The sequence below is a fragment of the Mustela nigripes genome, chromosome 14, assembly GCF_022355385.1.
Source record: "Mustela nigripes isolate SB6536 chromosome 14, MUSNIG.SB6536, whole genome shotgun sequence".
In the NCBI taxonomy this organism is placed as follows: domain Eukaryota; kingdom Metazoa; phylum Chordata; class Mammalia; order Carnivora; family Mustelidae; genus Mustela; species Mustela nigripes.
This window is the reverse complement of record NC_081570.1, coordinates 19049627-19073042: the sequence shown is the minus strand read 5'-3', so window position 1 is coordinate 19073042 and position 23416 is coordinate 19049627. Positions and strand designations below refer to the sequence as shown.

The window sequence follows — 23416 nt, the reverse complement described above, 5'->3', positions numbered from 1 at the left end:
CTCTCCCATCAGAAGTCTTTTAAGGGGCAAGACTGGCCCAAGTTTGGAGATCTATCAGTCAGACATATTGATCCCAACACAAAACTTTATTGTCAATACATAGATTCCTGGCCCCACTGGCTTCACCTTTCTCCTCTAAGTGCTTAGGTCAACTTGGGTCCCAGCTAGCTCTGGCCTAAAGCAGGGGACCAGGGATGTCCATCCTTAGGACTAATCTTGGCTGCCTTGGCCATCACTCCCTTTCCGCGCTCTTTCTTTGCTGTGGGGCTCCTTCTCTCATCCAACATCCTTCTCCATCTGAATTCCTCCGGACCTGGGGCTCACAGACACAAGCCCTGGAGAAGCCACCCCCTTCACAGCCCCAGGCATTTGCCTAGGTGTAAGGCAGAAGGTGGGCTCAGGACAGACTGTGCCAAGTCACATAGAGATGCAGGAAAATGCCGCAGGGTGTGTGTGTTCAGGCCCCTTGGCTCCCATTCTGCCTCTCAGCGGCTACTCTTGTTTTTGTTAAGGAGTACGTTTGTGTTGGATTCCTGAACCTGCAAACCAAGGGGCTTGTGTCAGTCCCCCAGCTTCGCATGGCATACACCCCCTCACTCCCCTCTGCTAGCTTTACCAGCTACGCCACCGGGCTTCCCAGGGAAGTCCTTCCTATGTCTGACTCTAGCCGCCTAGTGTCCTCTCCAAGCTTGGCAGCTGTGGACATTCACAAGGCTCTGGGTCATTCTAGCCCCCTCAGGTGGTATGGGAAGCAGAGAAAGAAACTAAGGAAAATGGAAAATGGGTGTGTGCCTTTTTCTCCTTAGAAGCTTCCTCCCTCTGGAGGAGGCTGTTCTGGGGCGCTCTAGTGTGAACCCAGGGGTCCTCTGCCCACAGTGAGCCTAGGTATCTGCCACCATGCAGAAACGGAGTTGGTTCTTACCACCCTAAGAAGGAGTAGTAGGTTTGAGGGAGACAGGGACTTAAGTGACTCAGTGGGAGGAGCCTGATGAGGGGTAGAGGCAGAGCCTCTCAGAGGGGGAAGGGGTGGAACTGAAGGGACCCGCCGAGGCTGCCGCGGGCATGCGAGGGTCCAAGCAGGGGATCCGATCTCGGAGCAGACAGAAAGCTTGGCTCATGGGGCAGAGGCTACGCTGGCCTGGGGGTGCGAGGCGGGCTAGCACTTGCTGGGTAGGAGAGGGAAGCTGCACGCACCTTCTCCCTGTTGATGAGTGCCGTGATCAAGTCTTGCTGGTAGGTCATATCGCGGATGTCCAGGGAGGAGCCGCTCACCACCGACAGGTTCAGTGACAAGTGCTTGTTCAACAGCTCCTCCTCCTGCTCCTGGTTGAAGCGGATGGAGCGGACCTCCTCCACTATCCTGCGGGCGGAAGGGTGAGTACTTTCCGAGGGCTGAGCGAGTGGAAGAAGCGAGGCTGCCCTCCCAGCTCTTCCCTGGCCTCCACTCCGCTCCTCCCTGCCCCTTCGCTCCTATGGAGATCCAAGCCAAGCTGCGCGCTCGTGTGAGATGGAAGGAGCAGGAAGGTCTGGATTCCGGCTCCTCCACCCACCGACCCCAGCGAGTCATTGAAACCTCTCTGAGCCGGAGGGTCCGCCTTATAAAATGGTGAGGGCGTGAAGCCAGAAAAATCTGAGGCTCCGCTCAGCCCGGACTCACAGGACTGGGGGTACCCCCAGTACCCGCCCTACGTGTTGAGCTCATCTCGGATCTCCTTGTACTGTGTCAGGTTCTCCTGTATTGCCTCGAGCACCAAGCAAAAGTTGTCATAGGTGTTTTCTGAGAGGTTAGACAGGTGGCCCCCCGACAGTGGCTCCTGCGGGACGCCAGACATCTCCAGACGGGCAACCACACAGTGCACCACCGGCAGCTCGTTACTTTCATCCAGCTCCTGCTTGCCTCCCTGGGAAGAGGGAAATGGAGAGGAGACAGACAGCTCAGCCGGCACCCGTCCCCCAGCCCCTTCCCGCTTGGTTTGGGGGAGGATGAGTCTCTTAGGACACCAGGGTTCTAATGCCCTTCATTTCAGCTCCAACCAATCTTAGCCCTCCCACCCTGCTGCGGGAGCTCAGCTTCAAATGCATTACCCCCTCCTCCACCTCTTGGAAAATTCTCATCCCTTTTCAAAACTTAGCACCCAGTTTCACTCCTGATAAATCCTACCTAACCAACCTCTAAAGCTCTACCTACTCTCAAGTCATAGTTCCCACCCCTCAACATTTGGAACGTACTCCCCTTCCACTCCACCAACATTTTGGAAGTCCTACCCATGAATGAATAACACTGTAACTAACATTTAAGGAGTTCTACCTGTGTGCCCACTACTGTTCATTTATCCACATAATTCTCATAATAGTCCTATGAGAGCAATATTATTATTATTCCCATTTTACGGAAGAAGACGTCAAGGTTTAGATTGGTTACCTGCCCTAAGGTTACCCAGCCACCAGCCACTCCGTTTTGAGTTGCCATGGAAACCAGACATCTAGGGAACCCACACCCCTCAGATGGCACACAAGGTGGGGGATGCTGTCCCCACGTCTCAGGCTTGACTTTCTCTAGGCCCTTAAGCATGTATGCACACATGGACACACACACACACACACATACATGTGCTCCAGTCAGCACCTATACATTCACCCTCTCCTCCCTTCTGCCCTCCCCAGCCCACTTACCTCACTGAAGTTTATCTGATGCAGTTGCCCCTGCTCTCCTGCCTTCATCATTTGCTCCAGATTGGTGGTGACCACGACAACAAACAGGTTGATGCCAATGAAGGCACCAATGGTGATGAAGGTGGCAAAGTAGATGGCGCCCCCAATCTCCATTGCATAGTCTCTTGTCCCTATCCTAGAGATGACAGGCAGGGGCCCCATCACCGCCCTGGTCCTTTGAGTCTCCATTTCCCCATCTATGAAATGTGGACAATATCTCAAGACCTCCCGGGACTTCTGCTACCTCACTGCTATTGGGCAGATCTAGTGCCTGCTCTGATTGTCAAAGGATCCACTCTTTGCTGAGCACCTGCTGTCCTGCCAGGGACAGAGCATAGGCCTCAAGCCAGCCCTCCAAGGTGGGGATTTGTACATCGGCATTATCAAGTTTAATCTATTGGCTATACTCTTTATTCATGTTTTTCTTATTATCAAAAGTAATTCAAGCTCATTATAGAAGGATCAGAAGGAAGAAGTGATATATGCAGGAAAAAAGCCCATCCATTCTTAATACCTTATTATGAATCTCCTAAGTAAGAAGGTCTTTCTCCCTTTCTCTCTCTTTCCATACATCCCGCCACCACACACATATGTATATATACACTCTGTGCCAGGCTCTATGCTAAGAGATTTATACAGCTTTTCTCTATTGATCATAGCAGTTCAGATATAGTTAATTATTACAATTCCCAACTGCCAGGGAAAGAAGTTGAGGCTTAGAAGAGAGATGAAGTAACTTGTCCAAGGTTGCATGGCTAGTGTGATGGAGCAAGGACTCAAAAGCCCAGCCTTCAGTCTACCTTTACTGCTCACCCTGTGATTTTTCCACTGCCTACATCATACTGGGCAATGCCCGCAGAAGCCCTTTGCCAACTGTTCTATTCCCTCAAGAGAAAAAAGGTATCAGTCAGAGAGATCTACTCTCTAGAGGGGACGGGAAACAAGTAGGGTTGAGATGTAAAAGGAAAAGACATAAAGAACGGAACCTGGTGGCCATCTGTGGCCAAAAATGACCTTGGGCAGCGGCTCTATGAATGAATGAAATGAGACTCCCAGGAGTCCAGGCAGTTTGATGGGCTCGAATGGGGACTGGGAGGCTGTCCTGAAACCACAGATCTGCTCTCTTGCTCAAGGTCTCGCTACCCAGCTGTTTAGCATGACAGGGGCCATCTTCATGAATGGGTCTGCAGTAGGACTTCGAAAGGGGGACAAGGCCTCGAGAAAACCAAGACCAGTCCTAGGGGGTCTCCTTTTCCCTGATTTGAAGGCCCAGGCAGCCCCCTCCTGCTGGGCCATCCTCCTCCTAAGCCCTGGATCTCCACTCCTACTGCCTTGTCCCACTGGGGGTCGGGGGAGGGGGGAAGAGATACCCTACAGACACTCACTTAAAGTTATTGTAGATATCCACCCAGCCATCTTGGGTGATGCAGATGAAGAGGGTATACAGAGCAACCTGCATGTTTTGGAAATGCCTGGGCAGAAACGCACCAAAGAGAGTGACCCCAAACACGGAAAACACCTGCCGGAGAGACCAAAGAAGATGCCTGAACTTTACCCAACCACCTTGGAGACAGGGCAAGCAGCTGCCATGCAAAGCTGCCAAGGGAATCCAGGGGTTCAGGCTCAGAGGCCTCTCCTCTTCTCTATCCACCCCCTCCCCCCAGTCCCCAGTGACCTGGGGGCTCTGGTCAGGGAAAGGGAGCAGCTGGGGGTGGGGGAGGGCACTGACCAGCATGAAGAAAAGGATGAGGGTCATGATGTTGGCCATGTCAGGCACCGACTGCAGGATGACACGGATGATCCGGGCCAGAGGCTCCACCGCCATGCACACATGTACCAGACGAAGTGCCCTATGGCACAGCCTCTCAGGGGTGCCCCTCGGCCCCTCCCGTGCCCCTCCGCCCCACTTACCCCCAACCTGCCCAGAGGGGCAGAGACGATCCCCACCCCATTTCTCTCCCGGGATCCAGACAGGTGCCCTTCTTTTCCCCAGAGTTCCCAGCTCACCTGAGGGTATAGGTGATAGTGTTGATATTGAGTTCGCTAATGAACAACCCCAGGAGCAAGGTAAAGATGATAAGGAAGTTGAGGATGTTCCAGCCGTCCTGGGGGTGGTGGGGGATGGGGAGGTGGGCCAGCCCCAATGGTGTCTATCAGACCCAGCCCGTGGGGACATCCTGGGTCTGCCCTCCCACCACCCCAAGGATGGGGGAGCTCAATGTTCTTCTCAGGGCAGGGCCAGTCATCGCTATCCACTGCTGTTATTTCTCCTGCTGCCCCGCAAATGTGCCACAAAACACACAGGCACTTGTTGTCTCCTGTGTATGTCAACAGCCAAGTGTATTCTCAGAGACACACGGTGGAGACTCTCATACACACAGCTGATTCCCAAGCTGAGCACTGGCCTTGGCCAGTGCAGTGCTGAAAATGGCCCTGACCTACAGTTAGGGGACAGAAGAGGGTTTGGGCGCTCCAGGCTTTGTGTGACACATGCTACAATTAATAATAAGATGATGGGGCGCCTGGGTGGCTCAGTGGGTTAAAGCCTCTGCCTTCGGCTCGGGTCGTGATCTCAGGGTCTTGAGATCGAGCCCCACATCGGGCTCTTTGCTCAGCAGGGAGCCTGCTCCCCGCCCCCCGCCTGCTGCTCTGCCTACTTGTGATCTGTCCCTCTCTCTGTCAAATAAATAAACAAAATCTTTTAAAAAAAAAAAGATGAAAATAAAAACCAAGAAAACCATTAAAGAATACAGCTTCGGTAGCCAATTTAGAAGTGGACTAGCTCTCACTGTGCAAGAGAGAGAGAGACACAGGGAATTTTTACAAGCCCTTTGTCCAGCAAGGAATAAAGTCATAGAGGAATAGGGACAGAGGAAGGAAGCTCCCATGTATGAAAAGTTCAAGCATAGCCACTGAAGATGGAAACTTATGTAGCAAACCATGGATGCATTTAGCTTTTAACCAGTGATCCCACTTCTAAAATGTGAACCATGGAGACTCTGATCCAAGTACAAAATGCCATTTGTGTAAGGCTGAAGACCACTAAAGTGTCCGACAATGAGACACTGCTGAGTAAAACACGGAGCATTTAGTCAGTGAGCACTGCATAGTCAAAAAAGAGGAATGAGAAAGATCTCCGTGTACTGATACAGAAAGGTTGCCAGGATCCATTAAGTGACAAAAGCCAAGTACAAACGGAGGGAGGACAAAGGAAAGGGAGGACTAAGATACATACATATTAACTTATGATTGCAAGATACACACTATGAGGGGCGCCTGGATGGCTCAGTGGGTTAAAGCCTCTGCCTTATGCTCGGGTCATGATCCTGGGGTCCTGGGATTGAGCCCCTCATCGGGCTCTCTGCTCAGTGGGGAGCCTGCTTCCCCTTCTCTCTCTGCCTGCCTCTCTGCCTACTTGTGATCTCTGTCTGTCAAATAAATAAAATATTTTAAAAAATAAAAAAATAAATGAATGTTTATTTTTATAAAAGGTATAAGTACTTGATTTTTTTAAAGATTTTATTGATTTATTTGACACAGAGAGATCACAAGTAGACAGAGAGGCAGGCAGAGAGAGAGAGGGAAGCAGGCTCCCTGCTGAGCAGAGAGCCCGATGCGGGGCTTGATCCCAGGACCCTGAGATCATGACCTGAGCAGAAGGCAGCGGCTTAACCCACTGAGCCACCCAGGCACCCAGTACTTGATGTTTTTTTAAAAGATTTTATTTATTTGCCAGAGAGAGAGAGATAGAGTACACACAAGCAGGCAGAGAGGCAGGCAGAGGCAGCGAGAGAAGCAGGCTCTCTTGCCGAGTAAGGAGCCTGATTCAGGACTCAATCCCAGGACCCTGGGATCATGACCTGAGCCGAAGGCAGTGGCTTAATGCACTGAGCCACCCAGGCGTCCCTCATTTTTACTTTTTAAAAGGATTTATTGGGGTGCCGGGGTGGCTCAGTGGGTTAAAGCCTCTGCCTTCAGCTCAGGTCACGATCTCAGGGTCCTGGGATCAAGCCCCACATTGGGCTCTCTGCTCAGCAGGGAGCCTGCTTCCCTTCCTCTCTCTGCCTGCCTCTCTGCCTACTTGTGATCTCTGTCTTTCAAATAAATAACTAAAATCTTTTTAAAAAATAAATAAAAAGATTTATTTATCTAAGAGAGAGAAAGCAAGTGTGTGGGCACACACATGGAGAAAGGAGCGGAGGGAGAGTCTCCAGACTCCCCACTGAGCAGGGAGCCGATATAGGACTCCATCTCAGCACCATGAGATCATGACCTGACCCGAAACCAAGAGGATTTGGGTTCAATCAAATCAAGATGCTCAACCAACTGAGCCTCCCAGTCACCCCTAAAGATTTTATTTTTAAGTAATCTCTATACCCAACGTTGGGCTTGAACTCACAACCCTGAGATTAAGAGTTGCACACTCCACCAACTGAGGCCCCCGATTGTTGTTGTTTTTTTTTCTTTTTAAGATTTTATTTATTTACTTGAGAGAGGGACAGATAGTAAGAGAGCATGTGAGTGGTGGGGAGCAGCAGAGGGAGAGGGAGAAGCAGGCTCCCCCTGAGCAGGGAGCCTGACTCAGGACTTGATCCCAGGACTCTGGGATGATCATTGCCTGAGCTGAAGTCAGATGCTACTGACTAAGCCAAACAGGTGCTCCTTGATAGGTTTTGGGGTGTTGCTTTTTTTTTTTTAAATATTTTATTTATTTATTTGACAGATAGAGATCACAAGTAGGCAGAGAGGCAGGCAGCGGGGTTCTATTCCAGGACCCTGGGATAAAGACAGAGGCTTTAACCCACTGAGCCACTCAGGCGCCCCCCTGATAGGTTTTTTTAAAGCCTCTTCTCAAACATGCCCAAAGGCAAAATAAATCCCTTGACTTCAGAAACCACTTGACTGCAGAAGTCCTAGTGAAGCAAAGCTTGAGTCTCATTTAATGTAGCATTAAGACCTGTTCCCACCCAAATAGCTCTGACACTCTCCCGAACAGGGGTCAGCAAGCTACAGCCTCTGGGTCAAATCTGGCCAGTAGCCCATTTTTTGTAAGACCCTCAGGCTAAGAATGGTTTTTATATTTTTAAATGATTAGGGGGCAAAATCAAAAGAATGGTACTTTGTGACATGTGAAAATTATATGAAGTTCAAATTTCAGTGTCTGTGAATAAAGCTTCCTGGGAACACGGCCATGGTCAGCATGTCTGGACTGTTTACAGGGCAGTTGTGCTCTGGGAAGAGGTCAGTGTCTGTCACAGGTCCTGTACGGCCCACAGAGCTTAAAATACTTACCTGGCCCTTTGCAGAAAGTCTGCTGACCTCTGTTCTTGAACCTTGTAAATTAAGGTGGAGACTCTCAAGCCCATTTCTCAGGTAAGCAAAGCAAGGTTTTCCCAAGATCACAGAACTGGGGAAGACTAATCCAGGGACTGGAACCCAGGGAGGATGCACTTCTAGGACAAATTATTTTCTGCTGCATCTCAGACAAACATCTCAGAAATAGTCAGTCTCTTTCTACACATCACAGACACAGACACACCCACGCACGCATGCACGCGCACATGCACACGCATTCTCAGCTTGTTGGGGCAGAAGCACAGGGTTGGGGTACAGTCCCTAAGGAGGAGCTGGGGAAAGGGCAGGAGGGCCCAGGATCTTACCTTCCAGAAAATCCAGAAGCCATTTAACCAGCCGAGGAGAACCTCACAGATGAGGATGGTCAGCACAATGTCATCTATGGTAGAGAACAACTCATAGTGTTTCTATATGGAAGACAGAGAAAAAGAGGAGCCGAGAGGTCAGTGGAGCAGAGCCTGGGGGAGGCCGGAGAGAACGGGCATCCACGGGGGAAGGAAGGCCTGTATTCCTGCTGCTTCTCAGCCTCAATATCCTTGCGGCGCCCTTTAGAGCACATTTTCCATGTACATGGGCCGTTCATGTTAGCATCACCCCCTCCTACAAAGTAGGTTTTATTCCCATGTCACAGAGGAGGAATCAGAGAGGTGCCCAAGGTCAGATAGTTAGCAAGAAAGACTGTTGTCTGGCTATAAACTTTCCCTCCTAACCTCTAGAGTAGGGACACGCAAGAAAGGGGTTTGGGAGAGGTAGAACAGTCCCCAGGACTGGGAAGAAAGGCCCTGCCCCCGAGAGGGCAGATACAAGCCTCATCCTTCCTTCTCTGGTTGTCCCAGCCACTCCTGCTTCTCCAGCTCCCAAATCCCCCAGACAAAGCCTGGCCAAACTCCTGTGTATCCCCCTTCCTCCTGGGTCCAGTTCCCTGGGTGGACTGATGGATGGATGGATGGATGGATGGATGGATGGATGACTTGATGACCTTGAATTCTTTTTGAAATCCAACTCACTTTCCCCACCAATCTCTCATACCATACTGACCCAACTATAGTTGTGACCCCACTAACGGCTCCGAGAACCTGTGATTCCACCCTGGCAGTTACCAAAATTCCTGTAAAGACTCTTCCCTTCCTTTACCTCCATGGTCCAGACTCAGTGCCTCAAAGCTCACTGCCACACACAGAGGCCTCCTGACTCCCCCACCTTACCAGCACCCATGTCCTCTGGTTCATGAGAGGCTGAGCAGAGCTCCTTAAACCCAGATGGGAGGTTAAGGTTATGAGCCCGCTGCCTGTTCCACATTCCCAAAGGGCATCACAGGCCAGGGATGTCTGTTTACAACAAGGAAGAACTTTCTTTCCCATCATCTGTCCCCTCAGCTCCATCCCGCTGGCCCTGGGAGGCAACAGCTCTCCTCACTGTTTACTACGTGACCTTCCTGAGTAGGCCTCCTGCCTTCTCCAAGTCATGAGATTCTAGAGTTTGCTTCCTCTGCCCACAAGCCTGCCATGGCTCCCGATGGCCTACAGGGTCTAAACCAGGTCAAAACCAGTCTGACATTCACAGGCCTCTAGGATTTTACCTTCATGGACACATATCAGCATTTTTGACCAGGACCCATGGGAAGATGGATGTGCTTTGTATTTTGCAGCAGAGTACTCTCTCTTCCTCCTGCCCTCCCCCGCCTCTCTCTCTCTCTGTCTGTCTCTCTCTCTCTCTCTCTCTCACACACACACACACAACTTTTACTTCCTTCTTTTTCATTTGGCTTCATTCTATCTCAGAAGCCTGGTGTCTGCAGTCTGGACCCATCTCGCAATCTGTGAGGGGTAGAAGCGGCCATCTTGGGTTTCTGCCTCCACCACACCAGAGGCCGTTCTTGTCAAGGCCACAAGAACTGAACCTGAGGGATGCTCCATGATCCTTCTCTGGCCTCCTCTCTCACCTTCTCTGGCCCTGCACCCCACCCTCCCCGACAGCCCATTCTCCCGGGTGTTCCCACTCCTCTGCCCACCCCTCCTTATTCTCCTTTCATTTGGCCGCCACCATTCTCTGTCTTCACTCGAAGGCTCTCCTCAGAGCTCTGTCCTGTGGTGCTTCCCTTCTCACTGGACACTCTCTCCTCAGGTGGCCTCATCTCCTTTAGCTTCTGGCCACCACGTACCCAGATGCTGTCAACCCTCACGCTGCCATCTCTATCCCTGATCTCTTGGTTCAGAGTTGACCTCCAACCTCTCCCTAGACCTCTCTGTGTGGATATTGCCCTGGTACCTCCAACCACCACACCACTCAACTCAATCTGACCCCAGCATCTTCCCCACACCCTCTGTGTCCCCCACATCCCAAAATCAGCACCGTCCCCACACAGTTGCTCAAGCCAGAAATGTGAGTCCTTGCTCTCCCTTTCTCTACATGTGTGAGAGGATAAGGTATGTTAAACAGTGTACATACATTAAGCGCTTACTGTTTGTTGGAAAGAATAGTGATCGGGGACGCCTGGGCACCTGGGCTCAGTCGGCTAAGCCTCTGACACTTGATTTAGGCTCAGGGCATGATCTTGAAGTCCTGGGATCAAGCCCCACATCAGGCTTCCCACTCAGTGGAGAGTCTCTCCCCTCCCCCTCTGCTCCCTTTCCCTGCTTGTTCTGTCTCTCTCTCAAGAAAATAAATCTTAAGAAGAAAGAAAGAAAGGAAGAAAAAAAGAAGGAAAGGAAGGAAGGAAGGAAGGAAGAAAGAAAAAGACCAGTCAGGAAGGCCCATGGATTTGACTCCTACAGAGCTTTAGACACATGACCTCTTTCACCCATGGCCCTTGCCCAAGTCCAAGTCCCACCACCTTTCACTGAACACAACACAGTCTGCCTGGCCCATCTTTTCCCATTCCCAGCTCCCTCCATTCTGTGTTTCACCCTGTGGGAGCAAGTGTAAGTTTTCTAAAACACATGTCTGGTCATGTGTTTAAATCATGGTTACTTCTATGCTTTAAACCATTCCTTGGCTTTCCAATGACGTAGGGTAGAGGCCAGCATCCTTAAGATAACTTAAAGACCCTCCAACAGCTGGCTGCTGACTACTTCTCTGAAATCATCAGCCATGGCACTGGACGCTTTTACAATATGGATTTCAAATGGCGCAGTTCATATATGTAGCATATTCCTTGTAGGAAATTAAAACATCAAGGATAGGGGCACCTGGGTGGCTCAAGGGTTAAACCTCTGCCTTCAGCTCAGGTCATGATCTCAGGGTCCTAGGATTGAGCCCCGCATTAGGCTCTCTGCTCAGCAGGAAGCCTGCTTCCCCCACCACCCCACCTGCCTCTCTGCCTACTTGTGATCTCTGTCTGTCAAATAAATAAATAAAATCTTTAAAAAAACCCCACACACATCAAGGATAAGACCAAAAGCATACTGGATTTCAAGATGGACATACAGAACTTGCTCACAAGATCTTTCTTCTATCCGTAAACACTCTTTCCCACCTCTCTCTGCCTGGATGACTCCTACTTACTCCTTCTTCCCATCTGAAGCATTCTTTTCCCCAAGAAGCCTTCCCTAACTGTAAGATTAGGCAGGTTCGATGCCTACTTTGAACTTCCACGTACTCCGTGACACTCAGGTATCCGTAATGACATGCTTGTGTCTGAGACAGCATTCGGTCTACTGTGATCATACCTAGAACTACTCATAGTGACTTTTGATTAAATTGGAATACCCTCCCCCGCCAGGCACCCATTTGTCTGCCTCTGCTCACACTATTTTTCTCCCACCCTCTCTACAAGTCTGGGCCCCCTCCACCACGAAGTCTTCCTTGATCTCTAATTTCCTAGAAGGTCAGAGCTGGCAGGCCCGTGAAGAACATTCAATGCAACCGTCATGAACAGGTAAGGGTCCTGAGGCCCAGAGAGGAAAGTGGCTTGCCCAGGCCCCCTGTTAGATCCGTGGGGGCAGAGGTCAGGCTGGAGTCCCACCTGGCCAAGGAAGGAGTTGGTGCGCAGAGCAATGGTGATGGCGTTGACCACCAGCAGGAAGGCCAGCAGCAGCTGGAAGGCAGGGTGTCGAAGCAGCTGCTGGATATACATGCGAGTGATGAACTCCTGGATGTCCCAGGCATCCTGGGAGAGGGCGGGGGACCTTCCTTCAGGCAGGCGTCACATGGGAGGCCTTGGCCTGGACATTTGTTCTCAGTGAATGGGGGCCCCTGGATGAGGGCCGCTCTAGGGGGAGAAGCTGCCTGAGAGGGGTCTTGAAATGGGGGTGTCGATGTAGGGGATCACTACCTAAATGGCCATTGAAAGGGGGTGACTGCTGGGGAATCTTTGTGGGAGTCATTGCAAGGGAGACCTTTGAGGGCTCAGCTGGTAAGTGACTGTCATTATACGGGGCTCCCATGGGGAGCACTGCCAGGTGGGTACTACAATGCCATGAGGGGGTCACTGCAGGGGCCACCGGGAGGGTCCTCAGGGGGATGTTTAGAAACTAGAAGGGGCAGAGTTATGATGGCAGCCCGTGGTCCCTGGGATGCAGCGGCACAAGGCTGACTGTGGAGGCAGGGGAGGAGCTGCAGGCCGCCGCCCCAGCCTCCTCCTTACCTTGGTGCTCATGATGTCCTGGCGGTTGATGAGGACTTGCTCCTCTGGCCGGGCGTAGGGCTCATCAGGGGCCCTCTGCAACGGTCAGCAGAGCGCCCATCAGTGCAGCCGCAGCCCCTGGGACCCAGGGCGATGCCCCTGCGCCCTGCCCCTCCCTGGCATGCCCAGCTGGGGTGGACCGAGGAAGGGGCCACCTACCAGGATAGTCAAAGGTTTAATACTGGTATCGGTCCACTGCTGCCACCAGTTGTCTTGATTACCTATCATAGCTGCTCAGTCTCCTCCCACCCGTCAAAGAAACTTCTTTCCAAGTGGTCTTGCTCCCCCTCGTGGTGATATCATAGAGGACTCTGTGACCTCCAGCTGTCTGCATTCCACCAAGGAATTCTGAAACCGAGAAAAGCTCCTCCCACTGACTGCCCTCGGTACCCCACGGACAGAGCCAGGGACACCAAGGGGCTGGGCGGCGGTCAGAGGTCAGAGGCTGATGGGAGAAGGTCAGGGCTCTTGTGCAGCCTGGTTGGAGACACGGGGCTTGTCCCTTCTTCAGGTCCAGGAGCTAGAGGTGAGACTGGGAGGAGAGAAGAGAGGCCCCGAGGCCCTCCTCCCAGCTGACCTCAAACTGTACCGCTTCCCACCAGCTATGCCGCCCATGACCCCAGTCCCCAGGGCTGCTCACCCTGTCCTTCTATGCAAGGTGTGCTTCTCCGTCTAGAGTTAAAGGCCCGTCTGTTGCTGTTCGTGCCCCCACTGAGGATGAGGCAGGAGAGCAGCCCTGATCTCCGAAGTGCTTGGAGAGATGCTTACGTGGAAGCGCTCACTCGTCATGGATCAGCAACTCCGCATCCTGACGGGCACAGACTTCAGCTACAGGGCCCAGGCCGCTGGTCTGCACACATGGTGGCCTAGTTGCCAAGATTATCTAGTTACCAAGTTAGTTCCCAACCAACTACTAGTTACCAAGACTAACTAGTTACCAAGACTAGTTACATTCATGTCCTCCTGATACTTTCCATCCTTGTCCCCTGCGGGAGCAGATTCGGGGTTCTAATATACAAAGGCACACGCAGATTCATTTTAAATAAACTGATTTTATTTTGTTGAAAGTGTGTGTGTACCATGAGCACCTATACAAGACTGGTTTGGGGAAGGGAGAAGGGCCAGAGATGGAGGGGGACAGGTTTGTGCCCCACAGGTGGGAGGATGAGGGGGGAGAAATTTCAGCCCAGCTTGCCACTCCTTCATTGGCAAGAAAGAAGATGGCACAGAGTGCACTTCACTTTGACCCACTCCAAGGGAGAGAGGAGCAGAAATGGTGACACGTGGGCAAAGGGGGGCCTCTGGGAGTGACACACAGACTACTTCCAACCCTGAACAGAACCCAGGGATGCTCTGTCCTGGACATGTCAGGACTTGGGGGCTGAGGTGGTCCTCAAGGCCAGAGGTCAGGAGCCAGGGTATGGACCAGGGTCAGAGGTCAGGAGGTCGGAGGTTGCTTTCTGGGGTCAGGGGGCAGAGATGGGACTGCTCCTCAGGGTCAGAGGGCAGGGGGTGGGAAGACTGTTCTCTGGAGTCAGAGCTCGGGACTTGGGAGGGGCCCTCAGGCTGCACCACTCCCCAGCCTCCCAGGCCCTCTGAGTAGAGCTCTTGATTCTGCTCCTTCCACTGCCGGAACTTCTCTCCTGTCAGCTCCGGGTCACCGAGCACTTCCTCCAAGGCCTGCAGCTCCTGCAGCTTTGCCTGTGAAGAGAGTTGGGGGGGGTTAAGGGGTCATGATCACGTGGAGAGAGGGGCCAGAGCCCAAGTCCAGAGCTCACTCTGGAGTCCAGGTTTAGAACCTAGCACCTGGCTCCGCCTAGCCCCAAACCTGACATTGAGAGGCTGGCTCCAGGAACCTAGAACTTGGCCCAGTCCAGAGCTGAGCCCAGCGCTCAGGGCCTGCAACCAGAACAGAAAGCCCAGAGCCCAGTCCCTCCCCATGCCCAGTGCCCTCCAGCCGACCTTGAGCGTGCTCTGTAGCGCGCGCACGCGGTGCACTCGCTCATTGAGCTGGGGGTCTCGGTTGCGCCTCATGAAAGAGCTCCGCCACTGTTCGTGAGTGAAGGGCTGCAGCTGGCCCAGAAGGGACACGCCCCCCTGCCTCAGCCCCTGCACCATTCCCTCCAGCGCCCCTTCGCTGCTGTCTGTGGGAGGGAGAAGCAGATGAGGATGTGCCCATCCCAGCTTCCCCCACCCTCCAGCTCAGCTCCGAACCCCAGCGCAACACCTGATGGCGGGCCAAAGGAAGTCCGTGGGCTGCCCTGGGTGGGGGTAGCTGCAGGTGACGTGTCTCCATGGAGTGGACTCCAAACTTGGGCTGGGCTGGGCTGTGGGCAGGGTATACGGAGAGGTGGGTGTCACTCTGAGCCCTATGGTCAGCTTTTAGCCCCCACCAGTCTCCTACTCACCGAGGCTGAGCGGGACCCAGCCTCATCGTCAGGGTCTTCTGCTTCTGTCTCACTGTAGCAGTCTGGGGGGGAAGATGAGCAGAGAGGGAGCCCACTAAGCCCATAGGGTTTGGGGAGGCCAGGGAGCAGGCCAGGGCACTGGAGTTTCCAGCCCCCATTCTAGGAGAGACAGAGGCTCAATTGAGACCCACCTGGTGGGACCCACCCCTGTGAGATACCCACCTTCCTCTCGCGGCAGGGAGGCCCGGCCTGGAGACTGGTACTTGGAAATGCAGGTAATGAGATGGCGTACCCACCTGTTGGGAGGTCGGGGCGGGGGGACAAACAGGTCTTGGAGTTTTCATCTACCATATGCCAGGGGATTTTCACCTTTATCATCTTCTAACTTCATCTGCAGAGCACCTCTGAGAGGTAGGAACTCTTATTAACCCATTTTATAGATGAGGAAACTGAGGCTTGGAGAAGTGAGTGCCCTGACCAGCCACTATCAGACAGTGGGGCTCGGGATTCAGGTTCCTGAGCCAGGCTCGCAAGCCCTCATGTGGGAGCGGGGGTATCAGGGGGAGGTGGCACTCACATGCTCAGGTCCTCCAGGGTATCAGCAGCAAAAATGAAGGGTTTGTACATGTCATGCGTGAGCTGGAACACACTGCCAGGGAGGCCATGGGAGGCCTCACTCAGCCTGGTGGTGCCCATCCAGAACCCAGGAGGCTGCCCAGGAATCCCCCCCTCCCCCGGTCTCCTCCTCCTCCTCTCTTTCTTGCCCCAGCCCCCCATGTGTCACACTCCAGGACTTAACTATTTTTTCTTCTGATCCTGTCCACTTTCCAGACTGTAGTTGGAAACATTGATGAGGCCCTCAGCCTTCTCATCCTGGAGGGGAATCACAGAGTGAGGGTCAGCCTGAAGTCCCATTACCCTGGAGGCCCAGTCAGGCTCTGGGGGCAGGGAGAGGAGAGTGTGGTTCCTGGGCTCTCCAATCACAAATCTCCCAGTGCCTAGAGCTCAGGGCAGGAATCTGGGGTGGGGGGAGGGGACACAACCAAGGGGGGGCTCTTAAGCCAGGAAAGGGGAGCCAAAGGCAGCCAGGAGAACAGCCACAAGGGAGAAGACTGCTTATGCATTTGTTCTGTTATCCGATGAGCTTTGCAGAGCCCTAATATGCAGAGCGAACAGGACTCTCTACGCTGCCCATGATGCCTTTCTCAGCCTGCTTTCACACAACGTATCCATTCGTTTCTCTCCAAAGAGCGAGCTCATTTTATAGATAGGGCTTGGGGTGGGGTGGGGGGGTCTGTGGCCTGCCTGTGACCACAGGTGGAGGGGCTGGAGGAATAAGGACAGGACCGTGGCTCTGACTCCCGCCTTGACCCGTGCATGGGGCGGGGGAGGAGGGGCCTCACCTGGGGCTGGCGGTACCAGTAGAGCGTGTGTCTCTTCAGCACAAACCAGCAGCGGCGCCAGCGAGGGCCCATGAAGCCACCCGGCACCTTGCGCAGCAGAAGCCATCCGTCACAGTCCGGCTGGCCCAGCTCCCGGCATGACACCCGCCGGCGACTCAGCCGCGTCGCCACGCCTGCAGGAGCACGGCCCGGCCCGGGTGATCAGACACCCCCACCTGCCCCCCACCCCCCGCACCAGCATTCCCAGCTGATCCTTCTGAACCCGTACTGTGCTTGAAGTGTTACAGGTCTCCCCCTGAGGTAGGGCTGACTCTTCCCATTTTAGAGACGAGGAAATGGAAGATCAGAGAAGCCCACAGCCCAAAGCCACAGAGCTGGTGAGAGGCCCAGGCTGCTGAGGAGACGCTGTGTGTGCAATGGGCAGGGGTGGGGGGTTGCGTCTTGCCAAACACTGGAAAGACTTTGAAGAGCTCCTGTCAGGGGACCCTCAGCCAATCAAGTATGTCTCTTACCTTTTGATTTCTTCCGACCAGAAACAGGACTCTGAAAAGGCCCTAAATGGTTAGAGAAGGGTCTGGGCCCAGAGCCACACACCCCTCCCTGCGGAGCTCTCCCCTTACCGTGTCAGGCTGTTCTGGGGCTTCCTGAGTCTCTGCTACCCCTGCTGGGTATGTGGCTAGAGGTGCAGGGTGAATGGGCCGGGACTCAAGGTCAAGGGAGGTAGAGTCTGTCAGGAAAGAGGAGAGAGAGAAGGGTCCATGAGCCCAGCCCCAGGCTGGGCAGCAGGGTGAGGATCTCAGAGTCGGTGGGGGGAGCAGGGTCAGAGCCAGGCATCCCACAAGCCTTGCCGGGGACATCTGCCACCTGCTGGGACTCTGCAACTACCTGTCCAGGTAGGGCTGGGTGCAGGACTTGGGTCTGAAGTCAGGTCAAAGGCAAAGACGTCTTCGGATGGGGCCCTGGGGAGAGCAAGGGGAGATGTGGTGAGTGAGCCCATGGCACCCCCGCCCAGACCCACCAGCGGCAGAGCCTGTTACCTGGGAGACAGTGGGGTGAAAGCCAGCAGTGGACTCGACAGTGGTGCGGAGCCCGGGGTCTGAGCAGGGGTCTGGGGAACAACCAGAAATGGTGACGGAGCTGCTGACAGGGGTCTGAAAGCGGGATGGGAGCAGGGTTGGGGGACTGGTACCTGAGGAGGGGTCTTTGGCACGGGGACCTTCTTCAGCACCAAGCTGACCCCGGCCGGCTCCCGCAGCAGCTCCCTCAGCACGTTCTTATGGGGCCAGCCCACCTGGACAGGGCAGGGGGCGGGGCAGGGCAGGGCAGGGCAGGGACCCTGGGCTGAGGCAGCGGCCCAGGAGGCTCTGGAGTAAGCCAACAGCCCCCCACCCTTGCCCTCAGCCTCCGGCCACTCCCCCTCCAGCCCCTTCCCCTTGGCCCTGCCAAGGCCACTCTGGCTCATCTCACAGACAGCAGCTCCTACAAGCCTGGTCTCCACAAGGGACTGCATGAGGCCCCCCCCACCCCCACCAGCCCTGGGTTTTCTCAGCAGCCCCTTCACCACCTCCCCACCCCACCCCAACCCCACCCCCCTCTGCCCCGAACAGCCACATCCCTCTCCTCCTCACTCACCACCACCTGCTCATTGACCTGGACAATCTCGTCTCCGGGAAGGATCTGCAGCGGGGAGTCAGCAGCGACCTGGAATGTGGGGTGGGGCTTATGGGGTTCGCTCTCCACAGGCCTGAAGCGGGCTCAACTGGAGAGTAGGGCCTTGGGGCGGGCAGCTGAGAAGGACGTAGGATTCTCACCTGGGGGCCCACACGGGACACGAAGTGCAGGCAGTTACCGGTGGTATGGATTTCCAGGCCCTGCCCAAGCAGAGGCCATAGTCACTGAGTGCTGGGGGGCCAGGATTATTCTGTGGATAGAACTGAGGGGACAGCTGGCCCCAGGTAGGTGCTGCCCAACTTGCTGTGTGACTTTGGGCCTGTCACTCCTCTCTGGGCCCCTGCTGCCTCCTCTAATAAGGGCCAGGAAGAGGCTGGGCTTGCTGACTAATGAGGTCTCAGATCCTCAGCCGCCCTCCTGAAGGGATCAGTAGGGCTGGGGCAGGACAAGGGCAGGGCTGGGGACTCTGGTGTTTTCAACCAGTCAAAGATTAAAGCAACTAAGTCTGTGTCCTTTCCCCAGTCCCCTAATCTGCCACATCTGTGTCCAAGGGCTGGAATGTGTCCCCTGAGACCACATCAGCTAAAGCCCCCCAGGACTGGAGAAAGTACTTAATGACCTAAGACCCCAGTTAAGTCCTCTAGGCCTTTACCAGCTGCACAGAAGAGGGCTTCCAGCCGTAACTGTACAGCATTCCGGGGGCTCCTAGAACCATATTTCAGGGCCCAGACAAGGCTGCTGAGAGGTCATTGCTCACCAAAGGGTCATCCAGCTGCACACGCTCCAGCAGGGCCCTCTGTTCCAGCAGCTCCTGGGGGCTGCAGCGCAGGATGTGGTGGCAGATCCCGGCCACGTGGCTGCACTGGGGGAGGGGGCATGGGAAGCTGAGCCTCGAGTCCCTTCCCACTGCCACCCAAACGCCCCCACTCAACTGAAGCCACACTCACAATTCTCAGGACTTGGCTCTCCCTCTCGGCTGCCGGACTGTCCTGGAAGCAGAGAGGGCAACAGCCTTCCTTGAGGCAGGAGCACTGCCTTTGCCCAAGGGAAGGGTGGGCTTCCCTGTGGTCCCTTCCTGTGACCTGAATGCTGGTCTCCTCCCAGAATGACAAGGCCTCAGAGCTTTGGCTCCAGGGTCTCGTTCTGCTGATGCCAAGCCCCAGAAATCACCATACATCCCCTCCCCCGCTCCACCCCCATCCCCAGAGATGAACTTTCTGAGCCGCCCCTGCCAGCTAGAAGACCCCATGCCCCCATCGCCCCCTACCCCGTGGTCAGGCCTTCTTTCTTCCTGCCCGTCTCTTCCCAACCCCCACATGCCATCCTGTGCTGATTCACAGGTTATAAAAAGCTCTAGCCTGACTTGGTCTGTTACGGCCTGGGCCAAGCCTGGCCCTTGGTTCTCCTACCTCCTGCAAGGCCTGGCCCAGCTCCCCGCACAACTCCCCAATCTTCTGGCAGGCCGAGAAGTCATTTAAGTGGGAGAAGAGGTACCTGGCAGGGGGCAAGATGGTAAGGGCAGTGGTTAGGGGACTCTGATGACCAGTCAGTCATGGAACCACTCATGGGCAACTACTCGTCTGCCAGACGGGAGGTGGCGGGGGGGGTGGGGGTGGGGGTGGGATATCTGCTCTGATGGGTTTTGCTTGGGGTAAAGGAGAGAACTAATACATCGACAGAGCTTAGCACAGGGCTCATCTGTCAAGCACCCAGGATGTGCCAGGCCCTATTCCAAGCACTAGGGAGAGACCTTACACACATGATTACATCAATGATGATATAACTCCAGGAGCTGTGAGATGTAGGGAGCTCTGAGAACCTACAACAGGAAGGCTTCCCAGAGGAGTGACATTTGAGCTGGCATCTGTGGGACCAACAGCAGCGGCTGAAGGGAGTGGAGAAGCTCTCCATGCAGTGTCGGGACAGTTATGATGACGAGCCGTGGGGTGAATGGGAACCCAGGCTTCCCAGTGCCTCTGCATGGACCAAATAACCTCTTTGCCCATCTCCACAACATCTGAACATCAGCATAGCTCTATTCTCTCCCAGGCCGCAGAGGAGGTCAAGGATGAGAAGGGTCCCCTCCCCAGTAGGGTTTTAGGTACCTATTGAGCCAGAAAAGGAGGGTACGGGCCTCATGCACCAGCTCCACAGCTGCACTGAGGACATCAGCAGGGGGCTTGGCACAGCCTTCCAGGTGGCCCTGGACTAAGCTCTGGAAAGCATAGGTCCTCTGGAGCAAACCCTCTGTCAGGCTCTGAAGGTTCTCCGTCTGTAGGCCAGAGCTCTGGACCAGAAAAAAGGCAGGTTATCTCCTGGCAGCAGCCAGCCCCCCATTCTCGGCCAGCGTGGCCACCATTCATTCACTCACCAGGGCCCGGAGCTGTTCCACCCCTTCTAGGATGAGCTCCTGGTGACCGAGAGGCCACACAGTCAGGGCCTCAAGGCTGCGGGGACAGAGCTGGAGCAGGTACTTCCCGGGCAGCTCCCAGTCCTCAAAGCTGTAATGCTGCAGGGAGTCATCGAGGCCTGGAGGGAGGACAGGACTGCCATGGCCTCTCGGGCCACTTCCTCACTCCCACAAAGTCCCTTTCTCTCCCATCTGTTCCTAACCACAATCCTAGGACCCAGGCTGGGTTCTGCCCATTTCACAGATGAGACTACTGAGTGAGTAACATAACTGCTCTGTGCCTCAGCTGGGAAATGGCAGTAATATAAGCACCTATTTTCTGATCCAGTGCGTACCAAATGACAGGATACATGTCAAGCAGTTGGCCCATTCCCTGAATCATGGTAGTGACATCTCCCATTGTATCATTAGCAAACTCTTTCCCGGACCTACAAGGCCTTGTATGAGCAGGCCGCCACCTGCCTCTCCAGTCTCACCCCCTGGCACAGCCCCTCGAACTCAATACTTTAGATCCAGAGCACGAACTCCCTGGGGCTCCTGGAATGCTCTTTTGCCTCAGGGTCTTCGTATGTGCTATTTCTTCTGCCTGGGTAGTTCTAGCTACTTTACCTGCCTTTTTAATACAACTCCCTCCAGGAAGCTTTCCATAACTCCCCAGAGTGGGTCCGGGGCTCTCCTGCTCCCACTGCCCCTCAAGTTCTGGGCCATAAATAACTGTTCATCTTGAACTCTAGCCCATGCCTGGCACAGGGTAGACAAGGCAGACCAAAAATAGGAATAATATCTATTAAAAGCTTATCATGGGCTAGGCAAAATTTCAAGGGCAATCTACATGTTAACACATTTGGTGCATACTGAGTGTAGAAGGTAGTGACTCCTGTCATCCCCACTTTACGGGGCGCCTGGGTGGCTCACCCTTCGGCTCAGGTCACCATCCCAGGGTCCTGGGATGGAGCCATGCATCAGGCTCTCTGCTCAGCAGGGAACCTACTTCCCTTCCTCTCTCTGCCTGCCTCTCTGCCTACTTGTGATCTCTGTCAAATAAATAAATAAAATCTTAAAAAAAAAAAAAAAAGTAGCTTGCTCACCCTTTGAAGGAATTCCTTCCATTCCAAGTCAGGCTCTATCACCAGGGAGTGTGAGTGTCATTAATATTTCTCCTTCATTCCCCAGGTGACATTAAGAACACTGGACTGCAAGTTCCCAAACCTGTGACTCCAGGTATACAGCCCCTGGACAGCCCCTCTGCCCTGTGCAGTGACCCTGCTGCACTGCCTTCCTCCCCCAAAGTCTCCTACACTGAGCCACACAGGCTAGGCTCCTGCCATGATTGTCTCATTTTGTCTACCTCATGAGAGTTGCAGACTCTCTCACCTTATGGATGGAGAAACTGAGACCTCTGGTCGCAGAGCTGGTGAGCGGAGGGGAGGGGCCTGGAGCTCGGCCTAGGAGTCTGACTCCAGGCCTGAATCCGTGCTTTTCAAGGGCTGGTCGCTCTGAGCCCTGAGCCTGCCAGCAGCGTCCCCCGTTCCCCTCCACTCCGTTGCGAGCTTCCCTCCCAGGAAGGCTGTCAGGACTCCCCTCCCCTTCCCTCTCCTAACTGCAGTCTGGGCCGTTTCCCACCCATCGGGGCTGACGCTGGCCAGCATGTCCTCCCTGGAGGCCCCCAGGGTGGGGCTGTGCCAACCCCTTCGGTCTGGCTGGGCCTTCTGTTTCTCTCACTGGGAACCTCAAGGTGGTGAGAAAGGAAAACACAGGAGGACCGGGCCTATTCCAAAGCCCAAGGAAATCACTTCCTGGCTCAGTGCGTCAGTTTCCGCTTCTGAAAAATGGGTTTAAGAACAGCCCACTGAGCTCTGGGGCCGAGGGAAGATAAAGGAGATTGAGTGGGCGGGGGCGCGCTGGGGCAGTCTCTCTGTTTTCCTGACACTACCTCCGCCACCCTGGCCGCCACCGGCGTTATTGGGGCGCCGGGAGACCCATTCTGAGTTCTCGGGGCCCCCGGGGTCATGCCGCCGATCCTTCTGCCTAGCACAGTACCGGGTACCTGGCAGACCGTCTATACAGGACTTGTTGACTAACCGACAGACCTGGCTCCTCCTTTTTTCCTTTCCCTCTCCCCTCGCAGCGCCCCTCAAGCCCGATTCTGCCCAGGCCCACCTCTCAGCCAAGCTGCCACCTTCCCGGGGGTCCAGGTCGCCACTGGTTCCATGGCCGAGACCGCCCGCTGGGATCTGCTCTCGCCGGGTCCCGCCCGCGCAGGAATTTCCGCCCGCGGAGTCGGGCCTGGGGAGGGACCTGGGCCGGGCGCGGGGCGGAGCCACCCGCACACCTGGGCCCAACTTGCACCGCCAGGTGAGGCGCTGCGACCGCCATTGGCCCGCCGCTGGCCCGCCTCCTACCCCGCCCTCCAGGCGTCCTCCGGCTACTCCGCGGCCCGACCCGAAGCGGTGTCCCTGCTGTGAGACCCTAGGATCCCGCCCCAAACTGCACTTTGACTTTTAGGCTTTTCAAAAAAGAAAAAAAGAAAGAAAAGAAAAAGGTGAGCAGGGAGTGCAGCAGCAAAGCACAGAGGTTAGGGAGCCAGAGCCCTGACTGCAAATGTCCCCTCCGCAGCTTCTTAGCTGTCCAGCCTCACTTTGTCTGCAAAATGGGCTGCTGTGCATAGTACCTGCATTAACAGCTCTAAAACTTTTTGGAACAGGGGTTTTTAGTTTCCCTCTTTTTTGGCACACAGACCCTTCTGGCACTCTGATGAAAGCTACAGACCCTTTCTCAGAATAGTGCTTTTGGAAGCATCCCACAAATTTATAAGACACCTGGGTGGCTCAGT

At 54.5% G+C, this 23416-nt stretch overlaps 2 protein-coding genes across 3 annotated transcripts; both read right to left on the bottom strand.

The window, feature by feature from the left end:
- Positions 1-485: 485 nt before the first annotated feature.
- On the bottom strand, positions 486-12919 carry CATSPER4 (cation channel sperm associated 4). Its single transcript, XM_059377251.1, has 11 exons — positions 12851-12919; positions 12653-12727; positions 12032-12175; positions 8373-8474; positions 4720-4817; positions 4442-4562; positions 4098-4231; positions 2674-2848; positions 1690-1901; positions 1195-1360; positions 486-539 (listed from the first exon to the last, which is right to left on the bottom strand). Exons 1-11 carry the CDS (start codon positions 12917-12919, stop codon positions 486-488), a joined length of 1350 nt encoding a protein of 449 aa, XP_059233234.1.
- Positions 12920-13733: 814 nt separating this feature from the next.
- On the bottom strand, positions 13734-22860 carry CNKSR1 (connector enhancer of kinase suppressor of Ras 1). 2 transcript variants are annotated; one of them, XM_059376742.1, is made up of 21 exons: positions 22744-22859; positions 20545-20702; positions 20279-20460; positions 19583-19667; positions 19121-19162; positions 18931-19035; positions 18314-18373; positions 18135-18203; positions 17692-17793; positions 17540-17610; positions 17388-17461; positions 17123-17229; positions 17015-17045; positions 16503-16675; positions 15899-15972; positions 15677-15748; positions 15322-15395; positions 15100-15161; positions 14919-15018; positions 14654-14835; positions 13734-14392 (listed from the first exon to the last, which is right to left on the bottom strand). In XM_059376742.1, exons 1-21 carry the CDS (start codon positions 22793-22795, stop codon positions 14123-14125), a joined length of 2145 nt encoding a protein of 714 aa, XP_059232725.1. In that variant the 5' UTR covers positions 22796-22859; the 3' UTR covers positions 13734-14122. The 2 variants fall into 2 exon arrangements, with proteins under 2 accessions (XP_059232725.1, XP_059232726.1); XM_059376743.1 differs by lacking the exon at positions 18314-18373 and having other exon boundaries at positions 22744-22860.
- Between the last annotated feature and the right edge of the window lie 556 nt (positions 22861-23416).

Bases quoted from the DNA above. Each gene is read 5' to 3' on its own strand.
- CATSPER4 (XM_059377251.1), bottom strand. From the start codon at position 12,919: ATGATAGGTAATCAAGACAACTGGTGGCAGCAGTGGACCGATACCAGT. The intron at 12,176-12,652 runs GTAAGGAGGAGG...GCCCTCTCCCAG, and splicing joins AGGACATCATGAGCACCAAG to GATGCCTGGGACATCCAGGA. The intron at 1,902-2,673 runs GTAAGTGGGCTG...CCCTCTTCCCAG, and splicing joins ATCAGATAAACTTCAGTGAG to GGAGGCAAGCAGGAGCTGGA.
- CNKSR1 (XM_059376742.1), bottom strand. From the start codon at position 22,795: ATGGAACCAGTGGCGACCTGGACCCCCGGGAAGGTGGCAGCTTGGCTG. The intron at 20,703-22,743 runs GTGGGCCTGGGC...TCCTCCCTCCAG, and splicing joins GGTGGCAGCTTGGCTGAGAG to GCCTCGATGACTCCCTGCAG. The intron at 15,749-15,898 runs GTTAAGTCCTGG...CCTCCCTGGCAG, and splicing joins CAGGATCAGAAGAAAAAATA to TGTGTTCCAGCTCACGCATG.